Below are 23,083 nucleotides of genomic sequence, written 5' to 3'. Positions count from 1 at the left end.
CCATCTTTATAAATTATAAATATAAGTACTTTTCAGCTGCAGCACTGAGACTCCTGGAATAAAGAGGTTTTGAACACCTTCTGTTTCCCCTCAAACTAATGGAAATTAAATGCCAGAATTACGTGTTCCTTTGCTGTCAGACAAATGACATGTGAAGTGAGTGGAGAACGGTCTGGAGATGCATAAATGCCTGGATGAATGGAAGACGATCAGACGCTGAGTTTAAAACCTCTACTCTCTGAATCTGCAAGAGTTTGAAAGCCCGTGCACCAGCTCCCTCTGGATGTGCCTCCTGATCAGAGGAGACAGCCTGAGCGAGGGCTCTGTGATTTGTCGTGACCCTGTGGCTAAGGGTCAGAAGTAAGAATACAGCCTGCATGGTTTGCTATCACTTTCGGATGAAGAGCCCATTTCTCATGTCAGAAGTAGCCGGTCCCGGTACGCATGACATCAGCCCCCCAGTTCCCATGGGGCTTACCCTGCGGAAGGCAAAGAGGCTGGGCTGCAGCTCAGGCTGGCTTTGTGCAGGAGGATCAGTCCATTAGTGACATCTCCCTTTCCCTCACCTTCCCAGCCTGGCCTGAAATGGGTTTTGCTCATCTGTTGTGCAGTGTAATGAGGCAGGGAAACGACCAGCTCGGGGAGCAGGGAGGCAATGGCAGCTGCTCTCGTGTAACCCAGCATGGCTGCAATCCTGGGAAATGCCATTTTCTGTTAGAGTCATTTCCAGCGTGTAAGCAGCAATTGAAATACCTACAGAGAAGGAAAAAGAAAACCAGGCTGTTAACTCTTCTCAACAGCAGCTGGTAGCAGTTGCATCCTGCTTGTCCTGTGCCTTTTCTTCCACGCTGGTATTGAATAGATACAACTTTTCTTACTGATTTTTTTTCTTCCACGAAAGGAACTCAGTTTTACAGTATCTATTTCCAGATGTCTGAAAGCAAAATTCACCATTTTCCAGCAAAATTAGAAGAACTTCTGTTCAGGCCTCAGTTTGATTCAGTCTGATTAAAAGCTGGCTCCAGCATGGCAGGCTCTCCCATGCCATTATCTGCTCCCAAGACAGATAAGAGAGGCACAGACCTTGTGTTTGTCTGCATGAGTGTCTCCCTCTGCTCCTCCTGTCCCAGCAGACCCAGACCCAGGAGACCTTCTCCTGTCTAAGAAGGTTCAGTCTTTCCACCTCATGCACAAGGTCTAGATCTGGGAGACAGTGGTAGGGAACATTCCTTATGGTTAAAGGTGTTTTATACTCAGCATAGGGCAAATTTCCTGGGACGTTGCCTCATTACCTGTCTCCATTAGCATTTTGGGGTAAATGACACACCGACACACTTTTCCCACTTTGCTCTTCTGTTTTGCATCTACATCAGGGTTTGATTTGCAAGGCGTGTTTCAGGTTACGCAAAGCGTTTCAGGTTCTGGAAAGCGTTTCAGATTGACTTTCTTTTGGTTGGAACATGCCACTTCATTGCCTGCCCTCCCTGTGCACTGGGTAATCTCATTAGAGAGGCTGCAGAGAGACAGGTTTCATTACAGCTCCAATTTAAAGCCTGAGTAAGTTTCAATTATTCTGAATCCAGAACTGCAAGCTTTACCCTTTGTCCTCCAGCTCCGTGGTAGCTTTGCACACCAAGGAAAACTGCTAATGCAAAAGAAAGAGAGACGGTGTACAGCTAAAATCCAAATGGCCAAGGGACAGGCCATTTCAGCTAATAAGTACATACATTACAGCTGTTCCAGTTCAGGTATGAGGCAGGTGGGAAAGATTTCTACATACCACTGCTGCTGTGCTAAGCTCACTGGTTCAGCCTCACTTCTCTCCCTTTCTATAAGGAGTAGGGGGAGCCTGACAGGGGCACAGCTTCCATTTTACTGCTCCGGAAAATGTCAGGGTCAGAACAGGACCACAGCAGTGATATCTGTCTAGACATACTGAAGAAGTTTGAGTGTTGCCGGCCACTAAGTGGGGAAGCAGAGCTGAAAACAAGATGAGAAATAGCTGTGTGGGAAAGGGGATGGTTAGCTTGGGTGCCCAAAGTAGCTTGCATGGATACAGCTAATATGAGCTGTGGTCGCAGTAGTACGCAACTTAGACAAATGGTTGCTATCCTGTAAAAGTGAGCTTAATCATAGGATATCCTGAGTTGGAATGGACCTAAGAGGACCATTGAGTCCAACTCCTGGCTCCACACAGGACCACCCGAAAACCAAACCATGTGTCTGAGAGCGCTGTCCAAACATTCTTTGACCTCCAGCAGGCTCAGTGCTGTGACCACTGCCCTGGGGAGCCTGTCACAGTGCCCGAGCACCCTCTGGGTGCAGACCCTTTCCCTAACCCCCAGCCTGACCCTCCCCTGTCCCAGCTCCATGCCGTTCCCTCGGGTCCTGTCGCTGTCCCCAGAGAGCAGAGCTCAGCGCCTGCCCCTCCGCTCCCCTCGTGAGGGAGCTGCAGGCCGCCATGAGGCCTCCCCTCAGCCTGCTCTGCTCAGGGCTGGACAAACCAAGGGACCTCAGCTGCTCCTCATACATCCTCCCCTCTGGACCCTTCATCACCATTGCAACCCTCTTTGGACACTCTCTAATAGTTTTATGCCATTTTTATACTGCGGTGCCCAAAACTACACATAGTACTTGAGGTGAGGCTGTGCCATTGCAGAGTAAAGCTTAGTCTGATGCCATAGAAAGGGGATGACAGCATATTTGAAAGCTTAACATTTTGCTAAACCAGCTATGGGTCTAAATCATAAAAAAAGGTCTAGCAGTGCTATTTAAAACATGTCTTTATCCCTAGTGTTGTTCTGAATGTTATGGTTATGATTATTTTATTCACTTCTTACCTGTTGGATCTTTGCAAATGAGCAGATTTGCTCTCTAAATGCAGTCCATCTGACCTTGCCCAACTTGTATCAAGCCTTCTGTATCTGAATTGGTTACAACCATTCAGTGGCAAAGTAAGAAGCTGAGGAGCACTCTGTAGGACTGCTATCCTGGGACTCAGAGAACGATATAGGGGAGGGAAAAAATGGGGAAACAGACTGAACATGCCTGGCATGATGGAACTGTTGGAGTTGCACCTCCTGAAACAAGTTATAGATGCTCTTGTGAGTTTAGAGACATGGTCACTGGGTTAGCTTAAGAGTAAAAAATTCACACTTCCTAATTGCCTTTCCTGTGTGCTCTCTGATTCCATGGAGCACACAAGATAGCGGTTTGAATATAAAAATGTTTACAAGTGTGCATTAATGGTTTTAAGAGGTTCTTGATGGAGCTGGTGTAAGAGACCGGCCTATGGAGTGAGAAACTTCTAACACATGGAAAATGGGACGCATGAGATACATCTTTCAGTCAAGTGACCAATGATATTCCCCAGATAATGTGCACAAAATGCTCCAAGAACCCTGGGATTTTCTGCTTGGCCAATCCCTTGGCAAAGGCCATGTCTTGAGAGGATGAGATAAGGAAAATCTTGTACCACAGATGAAAGGCTTTGTGTCAAGTGATTGTCTCACATGACATTTCTGGCATCCAAGACAAAGTAGAAGCCCCAGAGACTTGATTTACAAATCCAAGACTGTGCTGGCCAGGAGAGCACATCCCTGCAGAGGGATGGAAGTCCATGGAGTTCCCTGCTTTTTATGATTATCATTATTATTTGTAACCAGATCCCAGCTTTGCGAGGGATTTTGCAGGACTCTGCCAGTGCCTCTGTTTAAATAAATGCTTGTGTGTATGTGTGTTGGAGGGAGGGGGGCAGAGAAGGGTCTGTGGGAGGCAGAGACGGATCTGTGAGAGCCTGTTTATGGCTGGTGAACCACTGTGCTCAGCGCTGCACAGAGCCGGTGCCACCACTCACTGACTGTATGATCTGGTGTCCTCAGCCCTCAACACAGCAAGATGGAAGAAACTACAGAGCGAGAAGGAGGAGCTGGAGAGGCGCTTCGAGGAGGAGGCGAGGAAGCTTCTCTGGCAGCAGCGGGAGGAGCTGCAGGTGCTGGAGCAGCGGCTGCGGGAGGAGTACAGCGCCACGATGGAGAGTCTGCAGGAGCAGCACAGGCTGCAGCTGGAGCGGGTCAAGTCCCAGCATCAGCACCAGGTCAGTTCCAACCTGTTCCCCACACATACTTGCTCCCCATTCCACTTATTTTAGTCAATTCATATGAAACCAATGGTTGAACAAGAGTCTGCTATACGCAGAGGTAAGGGCAGCAGAGCCCTGCCCCTTGTTATTTCAAATACAGGTAGTGGTATAGTGAAGTGGTGGGACCCATGTAACACATAGCCTAAATATCAAGCAGGTGAGGCATTCCAGGTATCAAGATTTCTACTCCAATATTAAATCTAATGCCATAAATGGTACACACCAAGCATTTCTTCCTGCTTTGCTTCCTATATGTAGGAAGCTCCCACGTACAGCTACTTTAATTGTATTTTTACTAGGAAAAGGCTTCATGTCCACACGTTCTGTGGGCACAGGGTGGCTCCAGTGTGCATTTTAGAGCCAAGGCTCCATGGTTGCTGCTCTCACCCTGTCCATGGCCAAGGAGCGCAGACAGCAGGCGCAGAGCACAGGCATGCTCCATGCTGTTCCCCCCACCAAGGATGGTGACAGGCCTTGCTCTGGGCTTGGAAGCAAACCATCTGCATCAGCTGAGCCTGTGCCCAAGCTAATTTAGTGGGTTTAAGAGGTAGAGGCTGGTGCACCACTGTGCTGCTGTAGCTGAAGCTCCTCCAAGAACCAGAAGAAGGGGCTACCCTGCACTGAGCTCAGTGGAGGGGAAAGCATCAATCTGGAGCACAGCAGAGACTGCAGCCCAGGGCCTTTAAGCTCAAGCATTTGTTAAAAAGGGAGATGACACCATTTACTCCCTGTACTTGATGTACTGTAAAACTCCTGGGATGGGAGCACAAATAGAAACCAAGATGATGACAGTTTTATGTCACTGGTGCCGTGGCTGCCTGGTGCTAGATTTACTGCCTAATGCCAATGGTACAGCAGGGCTGGGCACAGCACAGTCACACAGACACACAGACACACACACAGACAGACACAGACAGACACACGGCATCCCAGCCCATGTCCCTGCTGCCCCAGGTGCCACCATGACGGCAGAGGGGACAGGAGCTCTGCGTGCAGCTGGGCTCTGTGCAGCAGAGCTGTGTTACAGCCTCCTTTGTAGCTTTCCCTCACAAAGGAGCTGTCAGCAAAACCTCCTCTCCTCAGAGCTCCCACCCCAAGATGCTGGCTGGGTTCTTCTTTGTTTGCTCTGCCATCAATGGACTTGTAATCTTTGACAGCTGATTCCAGCAAATGTCTTTTTTTGAGGCTGTTTCTTCTTTCTCCTGTGTAAGGATTTGGGTTGGTTCCTCTGTGGGGGAGACTGAAGCACTCTCTCTGGATTTTATCCATTTTAATTGCTGTGCCTGTTAGTTGCTATTGATTTGCAGAGCTTGTAGAGTGCAACACAAAGGCTTTGTGTAACTGGGCTCTTCTCTCCTGGACGAACTGCCTTTTTCTGTTAGTGCATTGATTTTTAAAGATGTGTAAGAAGATGCTTTAAAATAGTTCCTTGTGCCCTAAACGAGAGTTTTCAAAATCTTTCTTTATAAGTGTATAGCATCTGTGCTGAGCCATGCCTCTTGGTTCTCGTTTCAGTTTATGAAGGATGGTTTTCTTGCAAACCCCTCAGATTTTCTGCCTTAGTTTCTGGTATGAAGGAGGAGTGGTGTTCCCATAAGATTTGTTTTTTTTTTTGTCCCTTCACTGTGTCAGTGTGCCTGATGGTCTTTCCAGAGATACTAGCTCTAGCTGCAAGCCTTGCCCCTCCTGGCTCATGAGGCATTAGCATTTATGAATGAAATTGTTCTGCTAGCTAATTTTTTGCCTCTGCTCCTCTTTGAAGTGCTCCGTCAGGCTCCAGGACCACAAGGATGGATGGTGATTTTTTTTTCCCCCTCAGGCTGATCACTGTAAGTGTGGGTTACACGAGTCACAGCAGGACCTGTCTATCAGTATGCTCGTTTTTCTAATCTTCCCATCTATTGTGGTCCTATAAATCACCACACTGAAGCAATGGAATCACATTTTTCCCTCTGAGGGGTAAATGTTGTCCCTCCTCCAGTCCTTTGGTAAGCTCCACAACTCTTTGTTCCCAGAATTACAGGAGATATTGCAAACATTTCTCTCCACTGCTTTGAAACCACTGTTGTGGATACCCTGGTACCTCTGTCTTTTCAACCCGTGGTTCCTCCAGCATCTCATGATGAGTTTTAATAGTTTTTTCCTCCTAATTCATACTCAGCTGTACACCTCTGTCTGGTTGGAAAGGTTGACAGGGCTGGTTGGAAAGCTGCTCACCTGCAGCACTTCTTGGCCTCGCTGCCCTTGAAGAGGTTAAGAAGAATTCTGCTAGCCTACAAACCACGTTGCCTGAGACATAAGGATCCCTAACAGCTACAGACCCAGAGGGTTTGTAATCCGTGGTTCTTCATCCCCTGCTCCACTCACAGAGCTGACCCTCTGGAGAGGAGAAGCCCCTGGCTCTGGGCATAGCAAAAAACACACAAGGCTGCTCTAGGGACAAGAGTCCTTCCGTACTGATCACTGACCAGGTGTGCCAATGCATCCTGATACTTCTCTGTCCTCCTTGCAACTGAGGGCAAAATCGGAAACATAAATCTGTGCTCCTGGCTGGCCAATGTTTCTCACTTGAGCTGCTCAGCTCAAACTGTCTTGTTGTCCTCACTATTGAACTTCTCCCACCAAAGCCAACTCTTGGTTTAATCCTTAAAAATCCTAGCTAAACTTCTTTCTATAGCCAGGAGACGCTATGACACAGTGTTTTGTTGAGTTGATCAAGCCTACAGAGTGAGTTAGTGGCAGAGCTGGAGTGAGACGCAAGGGATCTGCTTCCAGGTGCCAAGCAGACTGTTTGCTATGAAAAACTGCAGGCGGGGGGTCACGCTGGAAGATTAAAGGAGTCATTTGGTATGGGAGTATAAAACACACAGAAGACAGAAAAATCCCTGGAGTCCATTTGAAAACTGGAACCTATTTAATTGGCCTTATAGATAAATAACCTGCCAAGGATGGTGGCAGAGAAAGGAGACCCCTTCACCTTCCGAGGGCATCAGAGCTGAGCATAATCGTTCCTATGGGGTGCTGCTGAGCCGAGGAGCAATTAGTGCACGAAAAAAGACTTAAGCAAGGGCAAGGTGAAGAGCGTGGCAAGGCTCATGAGGCATGCAGACATCCTAAATGAGGATGTTGTGCTTGGGGAGAAGTCAAGTGAGAGTTCATATCCCGTCAGCATCCCGCTGAGTGATCTAACCACCCCTTGCCCTGCTCTTCCATGCAACAGCTCAGCAAGATGAGCCCCACCTTGTGTTGTGAACTCCACCACCGAGTTGTCTCCCATGGTATTCTGAAAATGAGTTTGTATCATTTTAAATCTCATGTTCAGTGCCTGTTTTTCGTTCTAAGAGAATGCCTTCTCCAATCTGATTGGAAATGGTGCTTCTGTCGGGTAATCCAACACATGTGTTTGACGGTTAAATGCAGGGAAATAATTTATTCCAGTCAAGATGTGCTTGGCTGAGTGTCTACCATTATTATAACAGTGGACAAAAAAAAAAAACAAAACTGTCTAAAGTGGAGTGGCTTTGCAATGAACAGCTGTTTATTTCTAAAAGTAGAACAGCTTGACTCTCTGCATTGCCAGATATCACAGATAATGCCTTCAGCATCGGGAATAAAACCACTGCGATTACAAAACCTGGAAAAGCAAATCCGGTCATCAATGGGTAGCTCTCAGAAATGGCTCTGGAGGTTACCTGAAACCCCAAGGAACTGGAGGTGAACTTCAAGGCCTTCCTGAAGTCATTCCCCTCTTTTCAGAGCTGGCAATCCCATTTTGTTTCCTCTTGGACAGCTGCTGACCCCCTGTGAGTGTGGGGTCTTTCTCACACACTCAGAATTTAAAGTCCTTGGTCTTGTATGTGTATTTGTCTGTTATCACCTCTGGTCCTTCAAAAATATGAGCATGTGCAATTTGACAAGAGGACTTGAAAAAATAAAAGCACACTTCTATGAGCCACTTCATACTTCATTTGCCTTTGTGGGTGTTGAACCATTGGCTTAACCTAGATCGCAGCCTCTGACTGCATTTTCTTTAGTGAGACAAATCATAACACCATAACTAGGGATTTCGCTCTGCCTTTAGCCAAGTCCTGTAACAAACAGCATCATGGAGAAGTCCCAAACCCATCGGGACACAGGAGCACAGGCTGCCCACGGCCCTCTGGCAACCGCATCCCCTGCTCCTGTGATGTTTGAGGTATGGTGTGCGGCAGTCTGTGGCAGTAGGACCACTTTCTGGCCTCAGTAGAGATCAGAAAAAAGCTGTCTGTCTTCACTGGCATCCAGGTTACTTCCACACCAACCTGAAAACTCTTGTGCCTGGATTGAAAAAGGTGCTGTCACATCTTTCATCTGTTTATTGGACATGGACTCAAAATCCGTGCTTCAGGAGGATGTTGTAATTTAGGTCCTGATGGCTTAGTGGGATGCTCGTTTTGCAGTAAAAGGATGATAGATTGCGATTCATTTTATACACTCACTGACGATAATTTCAATGTTTCTCCAGACATAAATATTTTACAACTATAAATAATTCATAGGCACTTTCCATGGAAGTTAATTCACAACCTGGCCATAAAATTCATGGCAGCAGAGAGCCGCAAAGACAAAACCAGGATTCCTCAGAACCAAGCAAGTTTCTCTGACCATCAGAGGGAGTCAGGTTATGAATATCATTTAGGTTAATAGATTGATCAGATTTTTCAACATTTCCTTTTTTCACTTAAGGGCGTTTTATACCTTGTGCCTTCTTATGCACCTCATCCACTACTGGTAAGTTGAAAGAGCGATAACACAAGTAGCTGCGACTACACGCTACCACTCCAGGGGTCAACATGCTGCCTTTGCAATGAATAAGACTGGTTTGTGTGCTGGGATCCTTTTTCTGTTGCCAGCTCACTGCAGCTGCCCAGCAGTGGCTTGTCAGTGTGCCACAGCATGTCTAACTGTGTGCCCGTGTCTCTGCTTGCTGTCGTTGCAACAGGTGGCCGATATCACAGCTGCCCACGACGCTGCGGTGTTGCAGCTGGAAAACAACCACACCTTGGCCATCACGGTGCTGCAGGACGAGCACGACTGCGAGATTCGAGGTAAGCGATTTGTCTTGCTCTGGTGCTTTCATGCCGGGTGGCCCACGGGGTTTAGGCAGTGCATACAGCATCTGACTTGCACCTGAGAGTGTCTGAGGGGTCTCTGGGACAAAGACCTGCATGGGTTGCTGAGCACGGAGTCCAGATTCCACCTCACTTCACCAACAGGCTTTTCTCAAGAGCCAGCGTGCCTAATCAGGAGGCTGGAGCTCATTTAACACCCCTCAATATCAGTGCTCAGATGTCTACACTGCTTCTGAAAACAGGAATCGTTGTTTTCACCAATGAAAGCCCGGCCGTGCTGAGCAGAGCAGAGCCACGCTGCTGCAAGTCTGCACATCAGCACTGGTGTCCTTATTTTTTCCTATGTTTTTTCTGTGGGATTTGATGCTGCACCAAATTTCAGTGTCTAAACACATCTTTGCACATGTTAGCTTGACATTTATCACTCATCTGTACAATCTGCCTTCATTTTTTTTATTCTTCTTCTTCTTATTTTTTTTTCAAAGAAACACAAGGACCTAATTTTGAACAGTTCTAGCAGGTTTTCCCACCACATTCCCCAGATAGAGCAGTATTGCTTAGCTGTGCACTGTATCATTTAGATACACAATCCAGAGAGCAATATTGCAATAGTAGCTGAGAAGAGCCTGTTCCCCTCTCCTGTAGGCAGAGAAGGTGTCGGTAATACCAAATATAAAATTAAAATATATCATTTCGAAAATTACAAAAAAAAAAAAAAAAAAAAAGTCCTTGCTTGAGGATATTCAGGTATTCTTATCTGTATGTTTTTGTCGGTATTTTCTGATGATAAAACCTGGTTATGAAGGTGTTAGGGTCCAAAGCCTGCCCTGTGCTGCTGCTGTGGGTGCCGAGTGCCCTCCTGTGCCTGGAAGGGGCACTGCAAACGCTGCGGGCTCAGCATCACCAATGCAGATCCCCACGGTGGCTGGGGGAAAAGGCACAAAATAGGGTGTCCGTATGCTAAAAGGAAGGTGCTACTACCGGACTGAATGCCAGTTTCATGCAGTTGTGTTAGATATTAAACTTTATTCCACTTTGGTTCTGAATTCCAAATTCTGAATTTCAGAATTCCAAACTTCTGGTTATAAATAAACCCATTCTAACTTATTCTAGCAGTGGAGCCTTTAATCATGTAATATAAATAGAGGATTTTTTTGTTTCCATGGTCTGTCAGTTTGCTCAGTAATGGAGTAAATCTCACAGGTCCTCTGTCACAGCTCCATCATTCGCATTTTTGCACCTGAGTTGCTGGCTCCCCTCTCTATCGCCCCAAAGAAATGGCATCCCAAACTTGTCAATATATCCAATATCGAATCCCTTGACTTGGGGACACTCACTCTGAAGTGGTAAGTTGCCCATTTTCAGACTGAGCCTTTTCAGATCAGAGCTCCTGGGAGCTGGCACTTCTCAGTGGTCCTGAAAAATCGGAATTTGGTCACCTAGAAACAGAGGTACCTGCCATCACTGGAAGACCTGGAAATTTTGGTCCTCAGAACAATTTGCCCAAGACCATGTACTATATTGCTGCTGGTTTCCTCCTTAACCTCCATGCCCTAAAATTGCTTCCTAAATTGTTCTTGTCTCACCAACTCTGTGCTCTCAGATCCTGGTGTGCTGGACTTCACTAAGCAATGTCATGTCTGTGTGTCTTCCGCAGAACTGGTTGCTGCCCACGAACTGGAAAAAACACAATTAAAAGAGAATTTTGAAAAGCTGCGGCTGTCACTCCAGGTTAGCAGTTTCCTTATTTCCCACCCCAAACCGATGGTGCAGAGCTAGGCAAACCTAAAGGGATGGAAACGCAGCTGGGTAAAGCTAAGAAACATCCTTTGCACCTTGCTGATCCTTGCAGCACTGAAGCCAGGAGTTTTTTTCACAATTTTCCCCTCTATGACAGGGAAAAGCTGGCTGTGGTCAGGGTGCACCCCGCACATCGCATCTCTCACACCCCACTAACAGCAAAATTAAGATCACCGCAGCTTTTCCAGCCCCTCTGATAACTCCCTGCTGCTCTCGCTCCCTGGATGAAGCAGCCCTGGGGAGGGGAGGGCAGAAGCATGTCCCCATCATTCATGCTAAATTTGGAGATTTTGTGTGAACAAGTGAAAATGCCAGAGCAAATAATGCGAGCCCTGTTTGATTTTGTAAAGAGAGATTAATTTAATTTTTTTTTTAACCCTGGCTAGTGTATAGTGTTGCATGCAGCAATTGTCACTGCCTCCATGCAGCTTCCACAGTTTGAGGCATGTCAGCAGTTCTGATAAGCACTGATGTAATGCTACAGCTTAGAAATTACAGACATAAAATATATGAGAGTGCTGGCCTCACAGCAACGGTGACATTTACAGGTGTGGTCTGTAAAAAAGTAGCAGGAATGCCTTCCGTGATAACAGAAATATGGTTGCTTAAAATAGCACGTTGTTCCTGCGGAGAGCTTAGGGACGAAATGGCTGTCACTCAAAGCCCACACCACTAACTCCTCATCGCTTGTTATCGTGCTAAAAGCCCTCGAGTAGGCTGGAGTTTTGCCTTTGAAGGTGAAGGAAGCAGGAGAGGGTATCTCTACTGCCTGGTCCGGACTCTAGGGGCTGCACAAAAGAGCTCTTTCATGCCTGCAGCATAAATGCCAGCTGCCTTAAGAAAGGGCATGGTTGTTCTTATCTATCCCGAGGTGATGGGGTGATTTAGCATCAGAGACGTTTCATGAAGCCAGCTAGCCGCAGGCACTGCAAGGATTTCGGGATTCCCTGAGGCACTGGGTTGTGGAAAACCCCTCTGCATGTTCAAGAGGCCTTATATAAAAAAATCCCACCTGGCAGTGGTTTCTGAGCCTTGTTCAGGTCCCCTGGTGGTTTCACAGTGCAGATTGATTTGTATGAGTGTTTGAGGGGTGATAACCTGGTGGTGTGGCTGTTTCTCCTCCCCTGCAGGACCAGATCGACACCCTCACCTTCCAGAACCAGTCTCTGAAGGCCAAAGCAGATCGGTTTGAAGAGGCTTTGAAGAAAAGCACTGAGGAACAGCTGAAGGTAGATGGCCACTATAATTATGCAGTCATCAAGATATGTGCTCCTACGTGTGGCACACATCACACAGTTAGCAATGGGATCCCAGCACCAGGGACTGGGGCACAGGCCCCAACCAGAACCCCAAATCTTGAGCTTTGGGGAACAGTCAACAATCTTAGCCTAGGTCTGAATACACAGAACTCTACCTCAATTTCGGGCCATTTTCAATCGTCTTTTGAGTTTATTTCTACCCTCCAACCTTTCACCCAAAATATGTTGCTCAGGAGGGGACAACTCCTAAGGAAAGGAGTGCAGGTGTCTGTCTGAAGCCAGCTTAGCCATGGGAAACAGGCAGCGTCAGTCCCCTCCATCCCTGCTGCAGTATTTAATATGCATGAAAGGACAAATTCTGCTGTGTCACAGTGACTGTAACTCCCAGACAGTTCACTGGAGTGAGTTACAGTCAGAAAAAAATACAGAAAAGCTTAAGTCAGCAGCAGTAATTCATCAGTATCATTCAGAGCACATCGTCTGCCCGTGAGCTGAATCCCAGTGTTCCCTACATCCAAAGTTCCTGAGCAGAGAAGAGAAATATTAACAGGAATCACTGTTCTTTCTCCCACCACAGGCTTGATCCTTGCTAACAAGCACCATGAAGCAGTGCAGGCAAGGCAGAACACCAAAATTTTTACCTCCGGCCCCCTTGCCCAATATCTGGCTCTTTCTGCAATTTCATGGTTGCACTTTTTGCAAGGAAACATCTCTGCCCAGTCATAAAGCACCTCATCAGTTCCCAGGCTGTGAGCAGGAAAGAAGTTGCCAAATAACGTGGCATCCTATCTTTCTAGCCATGAGGCTGGTCAAAAGGAAGGTACCATTGGCTGTCTGGGATAAAAGGATGTGCTAGGAGACAATGTGAGGGTTCAGATGGGCTGGGGAGACCCAAGTGCATCTGCTTTTCACAGCACTGAGCCTCCTAAACCATTGGGTAGACTAGGGAAACTTTACCTTATGACTGCAGATGCATTTATGGCCAACATATATAACTTACTGGTTATTTCCTAGATTGCACGAGCTCCGTATCTGCACTTAGAAAAAGACCTGAAGAGCTTAAAGCATGTTCTGGAAATGAAGAACCATCAGATTCACGAACAGGAGAAGAAGATAATGGAGCTAGAAAAACAAGTGAGTTGTCATTTTTCCTCCAGAGGAGGCATCCCAGAAGTAGAAAAGTAAAAGTTTGGTTACAGCAGATGAATTCAGAAGGGGTGAGAAAAACACTTGGGGTTGGGGAAGATACAGGCAGAGGGGTCCATAAATGTCTGTTATGTTTTTCCACTGCCAAACACAGCTTCTTCTACTATAACATCTCAGGTTTTCACTCAGAAATTGGGATCTTTTCCCATCCCTTTACCCACCCACGATACACTAGGAATGCTCTTGCTCTCTCCAACCTGAGGTAACGTTGTCCTGCAGACTGCACTGTTTTCTTATCCTTTGCTTGTATGGGTCCCCGAGGAAGAACTCCCCAATTTGCCATAAATTGCACTTTTTATTGGAAAGGGGATTCATTTTGTGCAGGATAACCTGCAGTGACAGTGAGTGCAGAGCGTGGTGACAGGATGAGGCATTACCTCAGCTGGGGAGCCAGGACAGCTGGTTCAGCACAGCGTTCGGCAGGATTTCTTTCCATTTACGGGGAAATCGGAGAAGTCAGATGATTATTTTGCTGAACAGATGCTTGAGTAAGTGGATGTGGAGAAAAAGGTCTCCTTACAGCTGAGATTTGTTAACTGTGCTCCTTGTTCCTGGAGCCAAGCCAGCATCCGAAAACACACACAGTAGAGTTATACTGAAGAAAAAATATATATATTAATACATATATATATATAAATATATATATAATTAATGGCCTACATAGTTTCTGGTCATTTAGTTGCTTTTGCTAATTAACCACATACAAGCTCTCAGCCCTGCTCCTGCCCTTTATCACGGTGAAACACTTGGGTCACTGTGGTCCAAGGGTACGGCTGCTTTCTGTTTGAAGGTTTACCTTTATAAGTGTCAGCCACCTACAGGGATTCTCCAAAGGCTCTGGAAGATGGGGAGCCTCATGAGGGAGCAGGAATAGTTTTAAACTAAAAGAGGGTAGGTTTAGATTAGAGATTAGGAAGAAATTCCTTCCTCAGAGGGTGGTGAGGCCCTGGCACCCAGAGAAGCTGTGGATGCCCCATCCCTGGAGGTGTTCAAGGGCAGGATGGATGGGGCTGAGAATCAGCATCATTCTTTACTGTTACTTGCACAGGCTGGAAATCACTGCCTAAAACTGATGCCTCCACCTCAAAGTGTGAGTTATTGCTAACCCCAGTGCACAGCATTTTGATTCTTTCTAAAAGGTAGGGAAATTCAATAACCGAGCTCACACAGAGATAAGGTCGCCCTGCGATATCTTGTTTTCTCCCAAAAGTGTTGGACTCAGCAACATTCAAACTGCAGGGGGGAAAAGATAAAAAAAATAAATAATAATAAAAAAGAGAGAGAGAGAACTACGGTGATAAAGTATGTCAAATTCAAAACTTGAGAAAGACAGGGCGTCTGAGGCCACGCTGCATGCTTATGAACATCTTTGTGATGTTTTCATACACTGCTGGTGACATCCTCAAACTCTGTCCTTGGGCTGTCCCAGGTGCAAGCTACCTACTCCTGGGAGAGGATTCATTTCACCTAATTGCAGCTGTAAGGTAAATGTCTTGTTTAAGGCAATCATTTAAGCTGATGCTGTCAGCAGTGGAAAGAAGTGTCTCCAAAGGGCAGCCCACTCATGCAAAGGCAGCAGCAGTCCAAGGCAGCCCTGGTGGGTAACTCCTTCCTCCCCAGACCCAGGGAGCTGTAATTCTGGCAGTGCTGGCTCCCAGGGGATGGAAACTATGGGGGCATCATGGGGGAAGATGTTTTATTTGGGCTGGGACCCTCCTCCTCAGTTAGAAATAAGGGCTCATTCAGCTCTGCCTCCCCTCAGAGCTCTGCTGCTGCCCTGCCTGCTTCACCAGGATGATAAAGTCAGACCTCCAAGTCAAATTTGCGGTCAAGATGACCACCTCCATCCATCCACAGATGTTAGAAGTTGCTCTGGGGACAAATAAAGATAAAGGACAAATCTTCCTGCAGTAGGCTTTGGGATTTCTAAAAAAAAAGAAAAAAAAAAAGAAAACTTCTTTTGTTGCAGGCTGAAAAAAATTTAATCCTGGAAGAAAAAATCACTGTGCTGCAACAGCAGAATGAAGAACTCAGAGCCAGGATTGAGCAAAATACTGTCATAACAAGGTTTGTGAGATACTTGCTGTCCGTGTCAGCTTGGAAGGAGACTGCAGATTTAACTGCCCTAGGCTGGCACTTACTTCAGAAGGAGAAAAACTCAGTGTATTTCTCCTGAAAGGGTTTCTTTCTCCTGATTTGCCTGTTTTATTAACAGATCCTTTTTATATCGGGGTTTGCTTATTTAATGTAAGGCCACGTATCTATACAAAGTCATTCTCATGGTTCTGGCATGGTGCTGAGATCACAGTTGCCAGTTGCCATGAACCTCTTTGGTCAGGAGGCAGCGAGGATGGAACGAGATGACCTTTGAGGTCCCTCCAACCTGAGCCTGTATCTGTAACACACGTCACTGAAGTGGTCACCTTTCCGTGAGTGGGGAAAACAAATTTTTAAGCTCTGGTGCACCAGACCAGCTAGAGACATCTGTCTGGGGCTGGGTGAGCTGTGCTCTGCAAGGGCTGGACTCTCTCCGTGCCTATGACAGTGGCTCAGGTGCCTCTTGGTTTGATGCTTGGCCTCCGGTTGCTGATACCTGCCTCTGGCTGGATGAAGGGCACCCTCCCTTCCATGAAATTTGAGGCCAGCGTGCATAGTCAATTTTTTATTTTTATTTTTTCCTGATCCTTTGGACTCCCCCCGCCACGGTGCAGACACTGGAGGATGCCGTGCTGAAGGATGCCGGCAGTGCCAGCTGCCTTTGTCAGTGTCCAGGACACCTCACCTCAGATGACACAGCACAAATTCCCAGCACACGAGGCTTAAAATTAAAAAGAGTTATTTCTACAGCGGGAGCTCCCCTGTGGGCTTCCTCGCGCCGTTTAGACTGTGAGCTCACGCCACAGCTGCTTCCCTAACGGGGTCATGAATAGGCTCTTTCTCCTCTGCTGGGCAAATAGCTTCCCAAAATATTCTAGCAACTCATGTCTTTCAGTCCTCTGACTGTGAGCTGCTGCTTTGTGGTTCCAGATTTCCAGGGGAGTGGGAGAGGAACAGACACATGGCATGGTCACCTAAGCTCCCTTTTTGTAGGAAACTAGGCTAAACAAGCAGAAAACCTTTAAAAATGTTTTTAACAAGATCGGAAATACCACCCCATGCCCCTAGAGATGTCCGATGACACAAGAACAGGGAGTCAGCAGTCTGTGGCAGCTGCTGTAGGCTTCAGGCTGTAGGAAAGGAGCCCAGGAAAGGAGCTGGGCAGAATTTAGTGTCAGGGTTGTCCCTGAAGACCTTTGCCCTCCTGGTCCTGGAAGAGGAGCTCTGGCCAAGGGGCAGCACGGTCAGGGAGCACAAGTGCCTGCTGCCCCAGGGCTCTGGGCTCCATCCCAGCAGCGAGCTGCCTCCACCGAGGCTTGTGGGCACCTTCCCAGGTAGAAACTCTCGTGCCAGTGAGCAGAGACTTTTTTTTAGGCAATTTTTGCTCTGCTGTCTGTATGGGAAAATGGCCAAATCTTAAGAGCCAGGAGAACGTGGTCAGTGGTGGTGAAGGGGTCCTGAGAAAGCTGTGCCCAGCTCAGCTGCAGCCCTGGGGGCAAGGTGGGATGGCACAGGGAGGGAGATGGGCAGCATCCTTTACCACCCCCATCTTCCCTCCGCCGAGCCTCACGCGTGGTCTCGCTCCCCTCCCCAGGCAATTATCGGAGGAGAACGCGAACCTCCAGGAATACGTCGAGAAAGAAGTGGAGGAGAAGAAGAGGCTGAGCAGGACGAACGAGGAGCTCCTCTGGAAGCTGCAGGGGGGAGAAGCCGTGAGCCCCGTCAAATCCCCGCCCGCATCCTCCACGGCTTTCTACCGCTGCTCGTCGGGGAACTCCTCCCCAGCCAAAGCCAAAACCGTGCGGCGATGATCCGGCAGCGGTCGTGCTGATGACTCCCCCCCCTGCCTCGTACGCGTTTCCACCCTGCTGAATTTCACCCTGCGAGGAAGCATCGCCATCCGTGGGCGCCCAGGGTTCGTGGCTAGCAAGCATGCTCCGTAGCTGCATAGCTTCACACCAGGCAGGGCACCCGTAGGGTCCCCACGTAGGAGCTCCTGGTTCTGACACGTCGATTAGGATAGCAAAGAGGACAGCAGAAAATAATAATAATAATTAAAAAAAAAAAAAAAAAAAAAGGATAGCAAAAAGTTAGGGTAGCGGCGAGTTAGGGTAGTGACCGTTTAGCTCGATGTGTTCACATTTTAACTGTGGTTAGAGCCAGAAGTTGGAAAATACTGAATGAAGGGTTCGTCGGACTGAGCTGCTGCTGCAGTATTTCAGGGTAGTCACAAATAGGGTTCCGGCTGTGAATATCTCCGTATGTGTGTCTGTGTTTATAAACCTGTATGTACTGTACCTTTATACCTACGGATAGACGCACACACATATATATGTAGTCGAAGATGTTCCCAATTGCATTTTTTTATATTCTTGGATACTACGAAGTGCTGATCTATTTTCATTACAGTCAGCAGTTTTTCTAACTCGTGCCTAAGACTTGTGTCTAAACGAAACGCATTTCTGTTTAGCCTCCCAGGAATATTTATACCCGAACTAGAAGGAAGTTACACAGAAGTAGAAGCGCCTTCCAAGCGACCACCAAGTGGTACTCTACGTAACGTGAACACCAGCGACTTTTCAGTTCCCAGACAGTACTGCCTTGAACACCGTCACCTTCGCGTTGAGCACCCGATGAGATACGCATGCCATGCACGGCTTTTTAGCTCTCAAGAGTCAGTATTGTGGGTGGCGATAGGCCAGAGATGAGAAACCTGAGGTTTTCAGTCAATCTGGGAGAGGTTAGTGGTTAACGTGAGTCAGCTTTAGAGTCTCGAAACCCTCAGTGGCTTTCATCTTGACCTGTTTAGGAAACAGTCAGAAATCTCTGCTTGGAGGTTACTGTCCTTTTTGATTTGTTTCGAGTCCCGTAAGCAAGAAGGAGAAAATTGCTGCTTCGGTCCTTGACCTTTGCTGGCCAAGAGCATTAGGACGAGCTGTCGGGGCCTGCTTGGGCCTGAAGCACATAGGACTGCGTGGGCACAAATGGGGTCAAAGCCTTTTCCTTCCATATCTCCCAATCATTTCGCACCTCCAGATTTTACCCAAAGTTACGGAGCACTTCTGAGGTTGATGGAAAAGTCTGGCTAAACGACCTTTAGCTTCTCTGCCTTGAAGCAACAAAATAAAAGCTCGCCCTGGCTGAGCATCGCCCCTGCTTGCCCACAGGGGGCAGGAAGGGCTGCGGGGCCCTTGTGGGCTCCGACAATGAGCGGGGGGGGAATTTCCCACAGCATCAATCAAAATAATACCAATAATAATAACAAAAGGGAGAGCTGTGGGATGGTTTTATGTTCTAGACACAGCTTCGATCACCACCAACAGGCCCGTGGCCCTCGCCGCGGCGCTAACGAGTAACGGTGATCCTTTTGTTGTGTGTTTTTTTTTCCTCCTTTTTTAGAGAAATTTATTTTTGTAGAGGCTTTTGCATGATACTGTGATACGTTGAGCATCTTGTTAGGATAGCCCGCTCCACACAGGCTGGCTGTTGAAATGCAGCACTAGATTTTTAGCGTGGCCTGCAAGTGCGGCCTGCGAGTCGAATAGCTCCGTAACACCCCGACAGCCACAAAGCCCCTCCTGGCCGGCACCGAGTTCATCACCCTCATCCTTGCTAAATGCACGGGCACCTGCAGCACCGACTGCCTCGCCGTGCCTCGCTCTGCTGATGTATTCCTGCCACAATCAGAGCATACAGCCAGGGCTGGGACCATGATGCTGAGTTTCTCCCAGCTGGACACAGCAGAGAGTATTATCACCAAGCCCATCCTTTTTTTTTTTTTTTTTTTTTAACTTCTTCGTTGTTTTCCTCTATTTCTGGTGCTTTCCTTCTCTCTTTGTTGGGTTAAGTTCATACGCAAGAGATGCTTCCAGCAGCGAATTGGGAGTGGGGCTTCAGCGGTGGGGGAAGGGGGACCGATCCCAGCTCCACCATCGTTTGGTGTCGTTGCCAACCCCTTTCCCATCGGATTTTTGCCTCCCAATCCTGCCTGTCACTGGGTTCTTCCTTGGTGTGGCCTCTGGGGGCTGCCCGATTGCTAGCAAAGCTGTGAGAAGCTCTGCCTGGCTGGGGGGGATCCAGAAAACCTTCCCTGGGGGGACGCAGAGGGTGCCTCCTGCTGCTGCAAGCCCAGGAACAGAGTTACTTCCCCCCCAAAAATAATTATTCCTCTTTCCTGCTTCTCCTTATCTCTGGGGCCAGGGGCATTCCCAGGGGACGGGGACACCGAGTAACCCTGCTAGTGACAGGCTCCCAGCCTTTGCTTTTGGGGTCTGGCGACTTCCCATACATCAGAGCCACCACGGCTGCTTCCCCTATTTTGCAGGAGGGACGGAAGGCAGGAGGGAGTTTTAGGGCAGGAGGAGGAGGCAAAACGTGCCATGAGCAAGGCTGGCCCCAACGCTGCCCTCCCTAAGCCTCCCTAACACACATCTTCCTCGTCTTCCTCGGGGAGAGGGTGCCTGCCAAGTGCCTGGCGAGGACATCCCCGCACAATACGAGCAGGGGGGAGGCAGAGCGAGGACCCCAGCCTCCCTTTTTCCCTCTTGGGAGATGGAGCTGGGAGTTCAGGCCTGGCATCTCCCCCTGGAAGGGTCTGTGGGTGCTTGGGGTTGGTTCGGAAAATGCACGGGGGCAAAGGCTGGAGGTGGTGGTGGGGTTTGGGGGAGGAAGGCGAAGGCTAACGGGTGCAAAATCAGGTATTTCACGTCTCTGCACTGAGCGTGTTTGTGTCCCATGGACACGCCGAGGAGCCTCTGTACAGTTCCCACGCGGTAGGAGCCCTGTGGTCTGGTTTACTCTGTGGCTAACGAGTACAGGAAGAGTTTGTATTATTTGGGTCGCGCTGTACAGATAAGTGTAATATATTCCTGATAATAAACGCGAGCGCCCGCACACGGAAGGGGCAGGCGCCTGAAAACCCGGTGTGTCCTGCGGTGGTTTGTGTGTGCACAGAAGCTGGGGTGAATAAATGGCAAAGCAAAATCCCATCATAAAGACCTCTCTGAGGTTGGTGTTTGTGGATGAAGGGCGTTTGCCCACCTTTGGCACAGTTTGGGACTTTGAGACCTGCTGAGGGTTGGGGATCAGCTCACCCGCGGATGCTGGAACAAGCTGCGAGGCAGATTTAAAAATCAGGATAAACGACAGGCACGATTTATTTGGCTACCGAGAAAAAAAAAATGTTTTAATGCTGTACCACATAATTACAAGTGAATTTCCAAATTCCGAGAGCTTCGTTGGGGGGAGAAGTATTTACAGGGTGTGAGCAGGATCAAAAGTAGGCTGCGGGCTCGCGCTGTGCTCCGGGGGCAATTTCACATCGGGGAACTTAAGGCTTCAGTCGCTACGTGAACACAGCCGAAAACCAAACCCAAACGAAACCGAATAAAAACCCCAAAACCCAAAAAGATTGAAAACTTAGATTTGTTTGCGGAACAAGCATTAAAACTATTTACCACGCCTGTAAGAAATATTCTGGGGGAAATCATTAGGAAAATAGACCATCGGACAACGGAAAGGTATATACACTTCGCTGAATAATTCAAAAAAATAAAAAATATACAGACTCTTCCATGGCTTCAGTCAGTAAAAATCGCCTCGCTGAAGGAAGGGCCCTCGCTCACCACCCATTTGGGAGCACGCTGGCTCCGGGGTGGGCAGCGCCGTGCTCCTTGCCCTTCCCCTGGCACGGGAGGCTCGAAGGCAGGGCCACGAAGCGTGTCCCCGAGCAGGTTGGCCCCGTGTCCCGCAGCAAATACCCTGAGAAAAGCCCATGAGGCTGCCGGTGCGAGCGGCTGGGCACCCTCAGCACCGTGCCCTCGGAGGGTGCCCTCCTCCTGCCCGCCCCGCAGCCCCGCAGCTGGTGACCTGCCCTCTTCCTCCCCAAAAAATCAAGCCCAGCAGGCGTTGGGAGGTTACCCGAGGATTTAGAAGCAGAGAGGATTTTTCTGCAAGAGGGAACAAGCGGCCTTTAAAAGGGGACGGTGCTGAGATGCAGGGGGGCTGCGGGGCGCCCTGCACCCCTCCGAACCCTCTCCGCTGCCCGTGTGCTCGCTTACCCGCTGGGCCAGCTGATAACAAAGCTCGTTTGTAAGCGGTTTTCCGGGGGTGGAAATGCTTGTGCTAGCAGGAATTTGAGAAATCCCACTGCAATACCCAAAACGCCACCGCTCAAGCAGCTGATCGTACAGAACACCAACGCAGTGAATGCCCTCATGATATCGCCGGCTGCTCCCCGCGCCAGCAGGAGAGATGTTATCTCCCCACAGGCACGAAACAGCCTGTGAACAGGATTTTTTCCCAAACCCTGCCCCAAAACCAAGCAGCAGGGCCATGAGGGGCTCCCTTCCCCGTCCTGCTGCACCCTGACGGGGATGGCACACACCAGGCGCCCAAACCGGTGGCAAAATCCACCCCGAGGGGCAAAAAGAACATAAAATGAAGCCAAAACCGAGCTGGTGATGACTTTTCAGCAACCAGAGAATTAAATTTGTAAGCAAATAAGCAAAAGCTAATCATTTGGGGTTTTTTACGCCAAACTATTAGCTCGGGGGAGCGCTGTTGTGGCAGATTTCCTTGGGGAAAGGCTGGCGGGCTCCATGTCGGAGGGCTCCTGTGCGGGGAGCAAACTGGGAGCACCCAAACAGGGTAAAATAAGGTCGGTCCTTGGGGCCAGATCCTGCCCCAGAGGAGCAGGCAGGCTGTGTTTAGGAGCAAGGCATCACTCCTCTGCTCCTCCCACCCCCTCATACAGTGAAATGCTCTGCATCTCTACACAATGTCCTTGTAAAACAAAACAAAATCGTGAGCCAACTATTTACAAAGGAAAGCTCCAAGGAGGGAAGGCCTACTGCTCACTACAGCGAGGTTATAGCAGCAGCTGCATGTCTTCAAACACACCTGGCTTCGTCTGTGTTACATGCAGACATCAGCAGGGAGGCAGAGACAAAAAAACAAAAAGAAAAAAAAAATAAATTAAATAAAAAATAAAAACTCACCCATTCGCAAAGTCCTGGGCATCATCCTAGAAAGAGGGAGCCCAATTTTTTTTTTTTTCTTTCACCTTTCGGGTTGCAAAAGAGAAGCGAGGGGGGACGGAGCCACGAGGAGCCCGAGCCAAACCTGCTGTCCCCTCCTGCCACTCGTGTCCCTGTGGCTACATCGTGCCAGGGCAGCACAGCTCCAAAAAGTGGCAATAAAACCTCTTGAAAGGTGGCCCAGGGTGGGCTGCAGGAGCCTGAGATGGGGAAAAAAGCCCTCGACTCCCACAGCAGATTTGCAGCAGGTGGCTCTGGGGCTGGGACGGGTAATGGCACACTGAGTGCAGGCTCTGGGGGCACAGAAGGTTTTTCCTATGAAACCTCAAATAAGATGAAGAAAAATGGCCCCAGCCCAGACTTTCCCTTCCTTCCAAGTGCTGCAGTTACATGCCACAAAAGCTGACGTCAAGTTAAGGAATATAAATACCA

At 48.5% G+C, this 23,083-nt stretch overlaps 1 protein-coding gene across 5 annotated transcripts in view; it reads left to right on the top strand.

Moving 5' to 3' along the window:
* MTUS2 (microtubule associated scaffold protein 2) overlaps positions 1-22,442 on the top strand; it is a 275,206-nt gene extending 252,764 nt beyond the window's left edge. For 4 of the 5 annotated variants that reach the window (XM_072032648.1, XM_072032650.1, XM_072032651.1 and 1 more), the window contains 7 exons: positions 3,882-4,096; positions 9,123-9,228; positions 10,910-10,983; positions 12,183-12,281; positions 13,326-13,445; positions 15,487-15,584; positions 17,209-22,442. In XM_072032648.1, coding sequence (XP_071888749.1) covers positions 3,882-4,096; positions 9,123-9,228; positions 10,910-10,983; positions 12,183-12,281; positions 13,326-13,445; positions 15,487-15,584; positions 17,209-17,425 — 929 coding nt within the window. In that variant the 3' untranslated portion in view covers positions 17,426-22,442. The remainder of the gene's footprint in view (positions 1-3,881; positions 4,097-9,122; positions 9,229-10,909; positions 10,984-12,182; positions 12,282-13,325; positions 13,446-15,486; positions 15,585-17,208) is intronic. The other variant, XR_011806475.1, reaches the window with a different exon arrangement.
* Positions 22,443-23,083: the final 641 nt, after the last annotated feature.

The sequence above is a fragment of the Anas platyrhynchos genome, chromosome 1, assembly GCF_047663525.1.
Source record: "Anas platyrhynchos isolate ZD024472 breed Pekin duck chromosome 1, IASCAAS_PekinDuck_T2T, whole genome shotgun sequence".
Taxonomy (NCBI): domain Eukaryota; kingdom Metazoa; phylum Chordata; class Aves; order Anseriformes; family Anatidae; genus Anas; species Anas platyrhynchos.
This window is presented reverse-complemented; position numbering and strand designations above follow the sequence as displayed.